The sequence below is a fragment of the Condylura cristata genome, unplaced genomic scaffold (assembly GCF_000260355.1).
Source record: "Condylura cristata isolate star-nosed mole 26May11 unplaced genomic scaffold, ConCri1.0 scaffold00006, whole genome shotgun sequence".
NCBI lineage: Eukaryota > Metazoa > Chordata > Mammalia > Eulipotyphla > Talpidae > Condylura > Condylura cristata.
In genome coordinates this window covers 45485053-45499689 of record NW_004567107.1, presented here as the reverse complement: position 1 = coordinate 45499689, position 14637 = coordinate 45485053, and the positions used below count along the sequence as shown (strand labels likewise).

Sequence of the window (14637 nt, the reverse complement as noted above, 5' to 3'; positions counted from 1 at the left end):
TTTTGGCTTTTGGTTAATTTGCTAGATGATGTTGATTGATGTGCATGCTTTGAACCAGCTTTGCGTCCCTGTGATGAAGCCTGCTTGATTGAGGTGTATGATTCCCTTGATAGATCATTGTATTTAGGAGAATTTTTGTTGAGAATTTTTGCATCTATGTTCACCAGAAATATTGGTTTATATATATATATATTTTTTCTTGTCCTGTCTTTGTTTGGTTTTAGAATCAGAGTAATTAGCCTCAAAGAATGCATTGGGGATATTTCTCCCACTTCAATTATGTTGAATAGTGTGTGTAAGATAGGTATTAAATCTTCTTAGGTTTGATAGAATTCACTGGTGAAGCCATCTGCTCCTGGGCATTTGTTTTGGGGGAGGGTTTTTCTTGTTCTTTCAATGTAAGTACTATGATTGGACTGTTGAAGTTGTATATTTTGTTCTGTTTCAATCGGGAGGAGAATTCCTTACTTCCAGTTTGTTCAGTTTGTCTGTATATTAACTTTTATAATAGGTTCTTATTATCTTCTGTATTTTTTTCAGTTTCTGTTATAATTTTGCCACTTTAATTTCTATTCATTTGGGTTTTCTCTCATAAGCACAGTTAACAACTTTGACAATTTGATTTTTTCAGAAAACCAACACTTGGTTTCAGTGACTTTTAGGCTGCCTTTTTATTTTTCTATTTCATTTATTTTTATTATTTCTTCCCTATGCTTATTTTTTCAACTGCAGAGACACATTGTTATATTGGGGTCTCTCTCTCTCTTTTTCTCTCTCTTTTTTTATGTAGTCTTGTATTGTTATGAACTTCTGCCTAGTATTGCTTTTAAAGTATCCCATAGGGTCTGGTATCTCCTGTCTTTCCATTTTCATTATTTTCTAGATTTTTTTTTCCTTTGATAGTTTTCACTAACCCAACAGCTGTTCAAAAGCATTTACGTTAGTTTCCACAGTTTGGTTTGTTATGGGATTCCTTTTATGGTTAATTTATAGTTTTATAAAATTGTGGCCTGTGGAAGTGCTTGATATAGCTTCTACTTTTTTATAATTTCTGAGACTTGTTTTATGTCCTATTATATGATCTATTGAAAATGTTACATGCATATTGGAAAAGAAAGTGTATTCATGGTTTTAAGGATAGAAAACTAAATGTCGAGTAAATCCATCTGATTTAATACTTCATTTAATACCTTATTTCTTTGTTAATTTCCTGCTGGATGATTTATCCCTTTGTGAGAGTAGTGTGTTGACATCTCTGACAATAATTGCATTTTTTGTTGATCCGTTAATAGGTACATCATATAACTAGGTGCTCCTCTATTTGTAACATACATATTAATAGAAAATTGTATCTTCTTGGTGTGTTTTTCTGTTGGCCATTATGCAGTGTCTATCTTTTCCCCTGATTATGTATTTGTTTTAAGTCTGGCCTTTTTGATAAAAGCATAGCATTTACTGATTTACTCTGTGTTATTAGCATATCTCACTTTATCTCAGCCTGTTACTTTTAGTATGTTTTAAATTCTTGTTTTTGAAATGAACCTTTTGTATTGTTAGTCTGTGTTTTATTGGTGAATTCAGGCCATTCACTTTTAGGGTGATTATTGATAAGAACTGTTTATTTTCAGTTATTTTGGTTTTAGTTTTTGATTGTTTACTTTTCTTATATTTGTTTTTTTTCTTCTGTGTCTTTTTCTGGATGGCTTTCTGTAGCATTTCTGTCAGTTCATTCACAATTTCATCTGCAGGTATTCTGGATTTTTGTTAAGTGGTTACAATGGGGGTTATACTAGACTTCCAATGCATTGGGTCTAACATGAGCTGGTGTCTGCTGTCTGACATTTAACTACACTATTCTACCCATTCCTTCCTCCCGGCTCTAGTATTCAGTATTGCTGACTCTTGGCATTATTGCTCTTGATAGAGCACCAAGGGGTTTGTGTTTCAGTTTTTCTTTCCTTGTGGAAAAAATCTCGGTTAGTATTACTTGAGGATAGGTCTGGTGGTTCAAATTCTGTTAAATCTTTTTTGAGAAAAACTTTGTTACCCCTTCATATTTAATTGATAATTTTATAGGAAAGATTCTCAGCGGACAGTTCTTGTCTTTAAGGATTGTGAGGTTCTTCTTCCATTCTCTTACTGTTTTGAGACTGTCTGGACTGAAATCTTGGGAAAGCCTGATTTGGGAGCCTGATTTTTTTTTCCCCCTTGTTTCCTGATTTTTTTTTTTTTTTAACTTTGATTTTTGGTAGCTTGACAGAGATGTGCTTTGGTGGAGATCATTTTACATCTAAAAGTTAGATTTTCCTTCTTTGTTACACTGTTACATTTAATTTGTTCTGTGGGTTTAGGAAGTTTTCATTTATTATTTTTTTAAAGTTTTCTACTCATGTCTGTTTTCTTACCTTTCATGAGTCTAGTGACTCACAGGTTTCCTCTTCAAATTGATCAGCTCTTTTTTTCAGAGTTTATTCATTTTTCCTTTGACTTAATATTCTCTTCTAAATGTGTAATTTATTTGAATCTTCTATAGCAGAAACTTTCTGCTTTTTTTGATTCTCTTTAAAGCACTAAAAAGTTTGTCTGCATTTCAGTCAGATTCCCCTTTTGTGATCTTTTTATATATTCAGTCTCTTTAATGAAAAACTCTCCTTGGATTTACTTTCTGAGATCTTGTGTCTTTCTGTCTGCCTCTGACTGGCATTCCAGTGTCTCATTTAGCTTTTTAAACATTGTTGTTTTGAAGTTGTATACAGATACTTTCTCTGTTCTGTCTCCTTTTTCCTTGTCTTGGAACTTCACATTTTGCTTTTCCACCTTGTACTGAGATATTCCTGCTTCCTAGTTGTGTATAGTGCTTTATTTATTATTGTTATTTATGTGTTCAGTGTGGTCAGGGTTCTGGGGAGTTATCTTTGTCACTTTTAGTTTATGTAGATATAAGGTGGAGGAAGGAGAGGTTCTAAAGTTGAAATCCTTGAGTTGGTTTGAGGCGTGTGTGTGTGTGCGTGTGTCATGTGTACGCACGTGTGCTCCTCGCGTGCATGTGGACTTTTCAGAAAGACTCCTAAATGAGTCTAATGTCAGCTGATAAAAGAGAATCATGCCATTGTTATTAGATAAAAAAAAATAGATGTGAGACATAAAACGCACTGAGGGACCCAATAATTGCATAGTAGCTGGGACACAGAAAAAGAAGACAAAAAGCCTACATTTGGGAGGATGGGAGTGCCCAAAAATGGATACTTAGTAAGAGTGGTTGGACTGAGAAAGCAGATTCTGTGGAGATTTTTTCTAACAGAGTGATTTTCAGATGCCACAGGAAACCTTCAAAGTGGGTAGAAATAAGATCAGACTTTGAGAAAAATTTCCGTGGAGAGATATCTATTTCATGTCTCTTCTTTCTGTATTCTCCTCCCTTTCCCCTCTCTCTGCTTTCCTGTTCCCTTTTGGCAGTGCACTGATCATTCCTTTCTCAGGTTTGATATTGCTGTGTCTACAGGCATAGGACTCTTGTTTATACAGTGGAGGAGTGCTTATCAGTCATTTCCGAGGAATTGATAATGGAGGTCTCAATAAAACTAATGGTGTAGACATGCATAGAGTGGGTCATTGAGATGCCTTGAAAAAAGAGAGGGTAGATTGATGTGGAAAATATTAATGGGTTATTTGTCTTTTGTTATCATGAGGAAATTTAATGTGTAAGTAGAGTAATACAAATTTATTCTACCATACTAAATTCGGAGCATATGTGGTTTGTTTATGAGTTTTGTGGCATTGATTTGGAGCTGTTGACCAGGCCTCACATTAAATCAATTTAATCCTGTTGCAATTTATGCCAGGAACTTAGGAGAAGAACTTCCAAAGACAACATATTCTAGATGAACATTCTCACTTGACTATTACAAAAGAATTGCTGTAGTACAGCACAAAATATCTCCTAAATTCTTGGGAAATCCACTGTACATTTTATAGTTAACAAAAACATATGTGAAAATATGCAATAAATTGGTTTATTACATAGATATTTATATTATACCATATGGTTTATGTAGGATCTCTGTAACTTTAAATTTTCTATTTTGACACACACACACAGACAGTTATAGGACTTCACAATTAGGTAAAAATCTGTGACTTTTACCCTCAGGATGCTTCCTTCCTTGTTTTGGACCTTCTTTCACCCTCCCTTTTTTCTTCCTTCCGCATTTCTATAGATCTATAAAGATTTGCATAAATCCATGAAATAGGTATAATGTTAACAGGTTGCAGAACTATTGAAAACTCTACATATAAGATATAAATCTATCTATCTATCTATCTATCTATCTATCTATCTATCTATCTATCTATCTATCTATCTATCTATCTATCATCTATCTAATTCGAAAGTAAAGATTAGGGAGGCATATGAAAAATGAAAGACTATCAGTGACTCAAAATCTCTGACTTGGAAGGTTCCTTCTTCTGTATGTTTCAGAGGTACTCTGTGGAGATTTTGTGGCATAGGGGAAATGTCCCCATGGTCCTTTGTTCATACAGAACTCTGCCATTTAATCCAGCCCAGTGTCTGTTGGTGCCAGGGTTTGACCCTTTGTGCAGTCAGATGACATTGTATCTTCTCCACGCAGGTGCCTGTGCAGCTGGCCTGCACAATCACATTTTCTTGACTGCAGTCCTACCTGGTAAAGATCAAAGCAATCAGGACAGGAAATTCATCATTTGCATGAACTCTGGCCACTTCCTATATCTGGAGCTGTGGCAGTAGGTACCTGTGGCTGGAAGGGGATGTAAAAATCCCTGGGAAATTTCGCTCTTTGCTCTAAAACTACAGACCTGGCCATTGACCTTAGAAATACCTCTAACTTGCCTCTTGGGTGCTTCATTTCTGAACCAACCCTAGGGGTCCTGATCTTGAGGTCTTCAGAGTCTTTATCCTAATAATTCTAGAAAAAGAAAATTAAAAGATGGACTAAGTTATATGCACATAAATGCTACAGACATCTTTGAGGGAGAAAGATTCCTAAAGATGGCACTCCATACCTATTCTTACTGAACATTCCTCTTCCTCTTCCTTAATAGCATTATTAACCTTTCCTGCATAACATTCTAAGTACATTATTATGACAAATATCCCTTTAAAAACAAAACTCGCTATTTAAGGAAATGATAATCAGCTGAAAGAAAGCCAATTAGTTACATGCTGTTAGTTTTGTTCCCCGTGCGACATATTTCCTTGATGTCTGCAGAAGCAGCTTATTCATTAGAAGTAAATTAGACAAATGGCACCTTCATTTCTTCTTTTTACTTTTGTAATGTGAGGTCTCTTCTTTGAATCTATTTTAAATGTTTCTCAGCTCACCAATCAAGTTACTGCAAATCTGAGTTGATTCTTCAACCTTTTAGAATTTCTCATAAATCCCTTTCACGGATATTCCTTGTAGATTTCATTGGTTTTCTTCCACTAATATCTAGCTCTACACTCTAGAGGGATGAGATTTGTGCTTGATAGGGCACCTTGTTAAGAATGGTCAGAGGCAGTTGCTGGTTGGTTCTGTACTTTAAGTCTAATACCCAGGGTGCTTATTGGGCTTATCACCTTGTCTTCAGAGGACTAGCAACATGAAGCCTGATATGGCATCAAAATATTACAATCATAACATGCAAAGGTGCTGCTCATTGGTTATGCTTTAAGAAACAACCCAGTCTCTTAGATGTAATACTGTTGGCTGCCTGAGACTTTTCTTGAGCTATGTAGGGAATAGTTTTCTGTTATATTCCTGGAGCTACTGCCTTCTCTATTAATGCATCCTGAGAATGTAGACTTTGAAAACAGCAAGTAAGCATGGCAGACATGTTCTAGAATATCATCCATGCCTCTGCTCTGACTCATATGCATATTTAGCTTCTCTATTTTCCATTTAGAAAATAGACTTTCTGGATCTTAGAGTAATTTGACCTCTGAGTGCCTGACATTAGTTTAATAAAAGATCCTATTCCTCACTTGTCAAAAGCAGCTTGAACAGAAATGCATTTTGAAAGCACAATATTGGTAGCTTTAGGTAGATAGCAATGACAGTCATCCACAATAATGCAAGGGCACTTAGCTAAAAATTGGTGACTATAAAGTTTTAATGTTCTTCTCTCTTGGTTGTTTTTTTTTTTTTTTTTTTTTTTTGTCTAAAAGCAAGTATAATAGAGATCATTGTATCTTAGGAGATGAAAATGGAGATGTACATAATTCACACCCAAGGTCATCCATTCATGTGGCTTTTTAAAAGAAGTCTTTATTTTGTGCTTTTACATGGTTTCTCTTCCTTTCATCCTCATCTTCAAAGCATGCTTTAAGTTTGGGTAGTATCCATGACAAAAGCAGGTAGAAGATTTAATTGGCTCCTTTTCTGAAGCTGAGATAAAATTAAGAGGAAGTGGGTGCTATATATTGTCATGGTTTATATATATGTGTGTGTGTGTGTATAATCATGGGGATAAAGATTGTATACATGCTTGGAACATTTGTTGGAGTTACTAAGTTTAAGACACTCTACAAAGATTTTCTTACTTTCTTATACTTTTGACTGCTTTTCTGGTATTGACAATATTGGCTTGAGAGTCTGGCTAATTATGATGACTAGTTATGTAACAAACTCGCTTACTGGAAGGTTTTATTGTGTTATCTAGAATCTTATTTTGTATCTTAGAACAGTGGCATTTACCCTTTCTGTGTTTTGAAGATTGTGAAGATATTCAGAGAAATGTATACCAGATCCATTACGGAAGTCAGGAGATTCTTATCTACAAATATTAATGTTCTTCATACTTAAACACAAGTTTGTAAGAAGAACTCAGTATGGTTTTTATTTTAACATATATGATCAATGTTGTTATTTTCAAAGAATAAAGTCTAGGAACTATTGTAGATTTTATGTGTTAGATTGTGTGTGTGTATGTGAGATATACTTGGTCCTACAGTGATAATGAGTAGGATTTAGGAAAACGGTCCAAGATTTGAAACCAATTCTAGCTAGTTGTTTTAATGAATTTCCTTCAATTCAGTAGGTTAGTATCATTACATGCCTTTATCTTTAGAAATAAAACCCTTACACTAGCATTTGTGCTTATATCCCTCATTCTTTGAGATAAGAAGCAGGATAATGCTTAGGGAAATAAGTAAGGGAGAAAGACAAATATAGAATGATGTGGAATATAGAGAAACCTAACAAAGAGTCAGTTAAAAGCAAATCAATTATGAACTCTGTGAACATCTGCCTGCAAAACCGAGGCCATCTGAATGAGAAGGTGACAAGTAGGAAGTGGAAGAGGGCCCAAGGAAACATGATAGGGATTGTTGGGTTCTGGTGGTGGGGAGAGTGTGAAATTATAGATATGTAGAAGTCAGAATCTCTAACTCCCAGAGCAGATACAAAGATGTGAACCAACTTTATCTCAACACACATATTTTGGAAAACACACAAACAAGAAGCAGGATTCTAGCCTTTAAAATAATTGATTTTTTTCTAGTGCATTGAAAATGGAACACTACACTCTGAGTTTATTTAATTTTATATAATATCCCTTCACCCTATTCACACATTCTTGCTATAAATTTCAAAACAGAACTTAAATGAGAATCTGGCTTGTTAAAATTGATTTTCATTCATTGCCAATGTTTATGCTATAGACTTTGAAAAGGAAGCTAGCTAAAAATGATGGTATCGTAACATTTAATATAGAAATGAAATATATTTAATCTTCTAGGGAATTTTAATTGTAATTTCCATATTAGATGATGACAAGTGTGTGGTTAATATCATTGACTTTGCAGTAAGTAGCAGAATGAAAAAAAAAAAAAGACTTCTAGTGACATTTTAGTTTGCTTCAAGAGAGGTGACATCAATGTATAGTGCATTTTGCTCCTCTCTGTTACTCAATTTCAAATCATTTTAAGTACTTCCCGCAGCTCTGGTAATCATCTAGCTTGCTCTGCTGCCCGGAGATGCTGAGGATGTGATGTCTAGCAGTGCTGGGAGAGCCTGCTTTCTTCTTAATATTTCTGAGCAAATGCTCCCATATTCCCAACAATTCCACTATGACCAAGTTGAATTTTCTATCCAGGTACTGCTGACTGTTACAGCGATGTCTCTCCCCTTTTCATTACCATCCCTCATTGTGGAAATAAAACACTAAGAGTTTTTTCCTTAAAACTACAGGCAATTTCTGCAAAATGCTTTATTTCATATCCATGTTATTGCATTGAAGTGACAGGAAAGTAGGCAAAACAGTTTTCCCCTAGATGAGACATGTATATGATGATAAAACTGAGATGGGAATTTGACTTCTGTGATGTCAGAAAAACCAAGATAAGAGTCAATATACACCACCAGGGAACAGGAACAGCATGTGTGGGAAACACGACGCAATGGAAAGAAAATAGTGGGGATGAGCTTTGTTCTTTTCTTACTGCTCAGACTCTGAGGATTGTTCGCAAAATGAGACTTGGCTATAGTGAGTTACAACCAATTTTCAGGAACACATAACTGAAACACAGGAGAGTAGAAAATTCATAGTAGTGCAAAAAAAAAAAAAGGGAAAGAATACAGAAAAATAAAATGTTTTTGAGTTAAAAATACTTCCAGCTGTAATGTAATTCTAAAAATACAAGGCTGAAAAAAAAAATGTAAAGAAGTCAGAAAAAATACTTCTTATAAACAACTCTCATTAGCATTTTAGTATGTTTTGTTCCGTATTTTGCTGTCCTTTTTATTAGCATATATTCCTTAAATATAATTTTGTAGCTGCCAGTGGCTTTTTATTGCATTGTAAGCATTTCTCATAAAAAATCTTTATAAATACTGCATGCAATGTTTATATGATGTCATCATTTTCATCAGTGTGTCATAGTTCACTTTCTCATTAAATCTTATATTATTTGATTTAGGGTGCTTACAGTCCTTTGTTAAATAAATGACATGATAATTTTGTAAATAGTTATCAACATGGTACATAATTCACATGATTCGATTTCTAGATCTGGAAGTCAGATTTTTTTTTTTTTTTAATTATTTGTTCATACAGAACTGGGGTACAGGCCAGAGGCTCAGGGGCGATGAGAGACTTCACCAGAGACAGAGTGGGGAGCAGAACAGGCAGATCGACGACGAAGCACACTGCTGAGGGGAGCATTGGGCGGGTCAGGAGAGGTCTGCCACACCATGTGGTCACCTCCTGGGCAGGCGGGAATCAAACTCATGCGGAAGCGGCTTTAGATTGCCAGTGCTGTGCTTTAACCTGCTGCACCGCCAGGGAGGGCCTGGAAGTCAGATTTTTAAGGAGAGTAAATGTTAGGAACATTTAAGAATAGGACACTGAAAAAGCCTCTAACTTCTATCTGTTTATCCTGTGTGTCTTTAAGTCTACATATTTCTTTGAAGAAATTATTTTCTTTGTTATGACTTTTGCAGACCTCTTGACCCTTTTTTATGCAAATTGTTAAGTTTGAAGTAAGGCTGGGCACAGTATCTGGCTTTAGAAAGTCACTTTGCCATTTCTTTCTGTTTCTTGCCAGACATTCCAACTCAAGGCTCTATCTGTCTTTTTAAAATTTCCTAGAGTTTCTCTTAAATGTCACTAATTTTAATAGCTTAGCAGCAGCAGTACTGCTTTCTGGCAGTGTCCTGATAGCAGCATCAAAGCAAAGAGCTAAAATTTTACTCACTTTGATTGATGAGCTCATTTTGTTACAGAGGACAAATTGGATTTTTTTTTTTTTACACTGGTAATAAAAATTAATGTGTGATGTTGCTTTTTGGATGTTATTGGATCTCTTCCATAACACAGATTTCAGCAGTAAAAGCAGATAACTTGGCCAGAAAGTTACTCCCCACCCTTTAAATCGCCCTCAGAAGTACAAGGTGCTCTCCTAATTATGTCACCTGTGCGTGTGTGTATTGGAAATGGGCTTGAGGGTTTATGGGGAAAAGCAGTGGCAGCAGTGTAATTGTTTGTATTCTAATTTTCCATCTAATTGTGATGTTTATTTTTCATTTCAGCACCTCCAAGGTTTACACGAACTCCTGTTGACCAGACTGGGGTCTCTGGTGGGGTTGCTTCTTTCATTTGTCAAGCTACTGGAGACCCAAGACCAAAAATTGTCTGGAACAAAAAAGGGAAGAAAGTCAGCAATCAGAGATTTGAGGTATTAGGTCCATTGTTCTGTTTCTCTGGGGGAAGAATGCATCCACTGTATCTTTGTTGTCTGTTACTTGCTTGTTTTCATGCTAAGATGTCATAGTTATTCAGATATGGCATTCTTTATGATATATGTCATGGAAAATTTACCTCTAAATGATTTTTTTTAAAGAAAGGATTTGAGGCTTCAGTGTCTGGATCAGTGTCTGATTTAGTCTCTACTTCTACTAGAGATCAGATAGTATTCCCAGCTTCTGTTAACTTCACCATTTAAACACCTCCACTTAAGGTTGTAGGTTAAAGCCTCACATGCTCGCATGACCTAGGTAAGAAGATGAGTGTAAGCTTCCTATTCCATTGACTTCTGTTGAATTACATGTTCATCCCTGAACTAGTCTGTGTGAAAGCTGAATGGTATGGGCTAATTTATTTAATAAAATGCAGCCCTGTTGGCTATGAAGAAAATCAGTTTAGCCTAACCCCATGGCTTGGATTTTGGGAGCAGTATTATCTCAAAGAAAATTCAACTTCATATTACTAGAGAGAAGGGTATGGCTCCTGGATATCAAATGAGTATTTTCATTACTCCTTATGCCAGGGTTTTGTAAGTAGCATAAATTAGAATGAGAACTTTCCTCGTGTTGTTAGCGCAAAATACACAAAATATGCTCTCGAGGAAACGTACCCTGGCCACATTGACATTAAACAAATTAAAAAAAAAAATCAGTCTTCTTTATTACATAAGTTCAGTGTTTTGATGGTGATGAAACAAAGTTCAGGTGTTATTTTAGCTATTTGTAATGAGGCTTATGGTTACAAATTAAGTTATTCTGGAAAGGAATTATAAGCTGCACAGGAAAAGATAAGAACAAACATACTATGTCATGCCTATAATACATGACATTATGAAGATAGCTAGATATTTTGAGGCTATTGAGGTCTCCAACCTGTGCCAAATTGCAAAATTCAATTCCACTTACCTGAATTTTTAATCTGTCTCACAGACTAATTCAGTTTGGCAAATTAAAAGTAATTCTTTGTTAGAAAATACCTAGGAACCAAAAAATTTAGTAAGTTTGATTATACTCATTTTTCACTTGGTCTCTAGTACAATAAATGTCTTAAATGCCTAGGAAAAAGTTGAACTTTGAGCTGTAGTTTAGAAATGATAAATTTAAAATTAAATCCTGATAGTGATAAATATAAAAAATTATATCTTAAATAATCTTTAGGGACTATTTGCTATATCATGTAGAAAATACTGTGCACACACATCTTTGGTGCACATTATTTTTTCTTTAATGATATTGAATATATTTGTTGAAGTAGCGCTTGAGATCATGCTTGCTAGTGATGATGTCTTCTTCACTACTTGCACAAACATTGTAATAGTAAACATTTACATTTCAAAGCATGAGATCTGCTGAGTGTATAGATATAGTTCTTTGTGGGAGTCAAATATATTTAAGGACAGTTTATTACTTTCACACAAAGCACCTAGTCAAATTATATCTAGTTTTGTGTTGAGATTTTAATAGTTTTAATAGTATGTATGTAATTAAAATATTATGCATCCAAGAACTGGGGTATTGGGTACAGGCCAGAGGTGTGGGGCGGTGAGAGGATTCACCAGAGAAAGAGTGGAGAACAGAACATGAAGATTGACTGAGTTACACTGCTGAGGGGAGCAGGAGACACGAGACAGGCGAGGTTTCCCACACCATGTGGGTCACCTCCCTGTCCAAGGATGGAATTCATGCTACAGTTGTTTCAGATAGCTTCATAGTGCTGTTGACTTCACTAATTTTTAAGGCCCATGCTAACAGTGGGTGAAACAGATTTTATTCCCTCTTTTATCTCCAGTACCTTATAAAACTGCCCATAGTCAGCACAAAATCCACATGGGGTATTCACTAAGTGTTTCAGATTGGAAATTATGGAATTAACTTCTGATGTGTGAACTACAGTTTGTTGTATGAAGATAAATTTTAATTTCAGGAAATGTTTTGAAGTGTCAGCATGTGACGAACTGTAACACTGAAAATTTAAAGAGGTACTAGGAGGTCTAAACCTTTCTCTGCAACAAGCTATGGGATATGCTCACATAGCTATATATTTAAATTATATATGACAAGACTTCGGCAAGTATGAAACTTTTCTTGTTCCAAGATGCATAATAAAGTCCTTCTCAGAGATGAAAATAAACTGTGGTGCCTTCAGAAGTGGGACATTTTAGCTAGTTTTGTGAATTCAGAACCTCAATGAAATGTCCAAAGGATCTGAAGTAGATATTTTAAAACCATTCCTTCCTTACAGAAATTTACATGCACACACACCACACAAAATTGAGCATCCCTCATAAATACATTCATATGGCATTATCAATTTTTTTCACATTTTAGGCACCTAAAGTAATATTTATGATGGAATGCAAAATGACAAAAAGCGCACAGTATCATAGTGAACAGCTGAAAAAGCACATGGTATTGCTAGAGAAGACAGGAGGAGGACTCCATACTTACAAGTATCATTATCATCACCATTACCATCATCACCATCATCACCATCATCATATTATAAGCATACTACTTGAATTAGCTGACATAGGATTAGTAGTGCTGCTAAACTGTTTCAGAGTAGAGTTCATAATGATAGTGAACTCAGGCTTACTGCGTAAGACATTAATTTTCTGCCTGGTGAAGCACTCCTCCATTTTACAGCAAAAAGTGCTTTAAAAATGCAGAAAATGCTAAGCTAGAACAAATACTAGAATGATTTATGTTAAAATTAATGTGCACCATCAGGCTTCTTGGGTTGTGAAAGCCGTCTCGTTGGCTGCCTAAGTACTAGATTTATGCAGTTTCTCTTCATGGTTTGTACATCTACACTGTTCAGGATGAGACACTTTACACCAGAAGAGCTACTATAGAGCATGCTTTAACTCTTTAGTGTATGGTTCAATTATTGAATGGATCTACATGTGCTTATGCACTGTTGGAGACAGGATAATTTGGGCAGTTTATCCAACATAGTAGCAAGTCTCTTACAAAATGAATAGGGTCAAATTTCCCTAGAAGTACATGCTGGAATTTTTTCATGTGCAAGTAAGTCTTAGATGGTTTCCAGTAGAGACTAGAATCTACATTTCTGCGTGTAGTTCTATGCCTTTCCCATTGTTCATTTGAAGATTCATTAAATTAGACTATTCTACTTCATATTTTGGTCCAAATTTAATTTCATAATGCTGCTGAATTTATTCTGAGCCTTTTGACTTAATTACCACTGCATTAAGAGGTTTAGCTGAGAGGTGGACAATTGTAACAACACCTGTGACAGCTATTGTTTCCTCTAATAGGTAATAGAGTTTGATGATGGATCTGGATCAGTTCTCAGAATACAACCGTTACGGACTCCAAGGGATGAGGCCATTTATGAATGTGTGGCCTCGAATAATGTGGGAGAAATAAGTGTATCCACCAGACTCACAGTTTTACGTGGTAAGTGCTCAAGCATAAGGTTGTTGCTTGTGTCATTGTTGAAATTAAAGTCCCAGGTGTTCTGTAGGATTTTAGAAAAGACTGCCAAGGCACGAAAGTGGGAATTGAATTGAAAAAAGAGTATATAAGGATTAAACTTCTAAGTAGATAGTGGACACCTCTCATTGTGGACCTTAAACACTAAACAGGGAGAGACAGGAATATCCCAGGTAAGGGCTCATTTTGAATGGCTAAGTACTAAAAGAGGTTGTATTACTCTTTAACATATTAGCATAATTTGTGCCTGGATTTTTCACATGTGGGTCAGCAAGTATTGTGTATAAACAAACTAAAGCTGTCATCAGTGTTTACAAAATTAAAGGAGCACATTCTATACTAAAGATGAATTCTTGTTAAGCAGAGGAATCAAGAATTGGAAAGGCGTGACTTTTCTTTATGTCAAAAATGTGTTTTTATTTTAGCTTTTTATATTTCTTGTACTAACATTTATTGCTGAAAAGTGGATAGAGACTGTGTTTCTTCTTCTGTTCCTGACTACGTAGCTTATGAAATTTGAACAATGCCTGGGGTCACTTGCGGATCTCTAGTACAGTGTGTCTATTTTCTAGTCTTTGGCTAGAATGACAGTGCTGGAGAATGAAGGCTAGTAATTAATGGCACTCTGCTGTGTATCTGTGATTCCAGTCTCTTGTGGAGAGATAAGAACATAGCCTGATTGGGCTTTCTTAGTAGGTGGCATTTCCAGACCCACACATTTGTGCATTTACCTCTTTCTCTGTCACATACAGTTGTACTGTTTGTGTTAATTTGTTCTGCTTTGGGCTCATTTTGCCTGCTTCTAGAACTTTAAGAGAGTAGAATTTCAGATGAAAAGAAATAGGGGAAAAAAAGGAACAAAATTTAATAACCCCAGAGTAATACACACACACACACAAACACATACATACATACA

General features: G+C 35.5%; 1 protein-coding gene across 3 annotated transcripts in view; it reads left to right on the top strand.

Moving 5' to 3' along the window:
* The window catches only part of PTPRD (protein tyrosine phosphatase, receptor type, D), a 1952036-nt gene that overhangs the window by 1657333 nt on the left and 280066 nt on the right, over positions 1 to 14637 (top strand). For all 3 annotated transcript variants that reach the window (XM_012721366.1, XM_004677659.2, XM_004677657.2), the window contains 2 exons: positions 10050 to 10195; positions 13544 to 13685. In XM_012721366.1, the coding sequence (XP_012576820.1) occupies positions 10050 to 10195; positions 13544 to 13685 (288 nt within the window). The remainder of the gene's footprint in view (positions 1 to 10049; positions 10196 to 13543; positions 13686 to 14637) is intronic.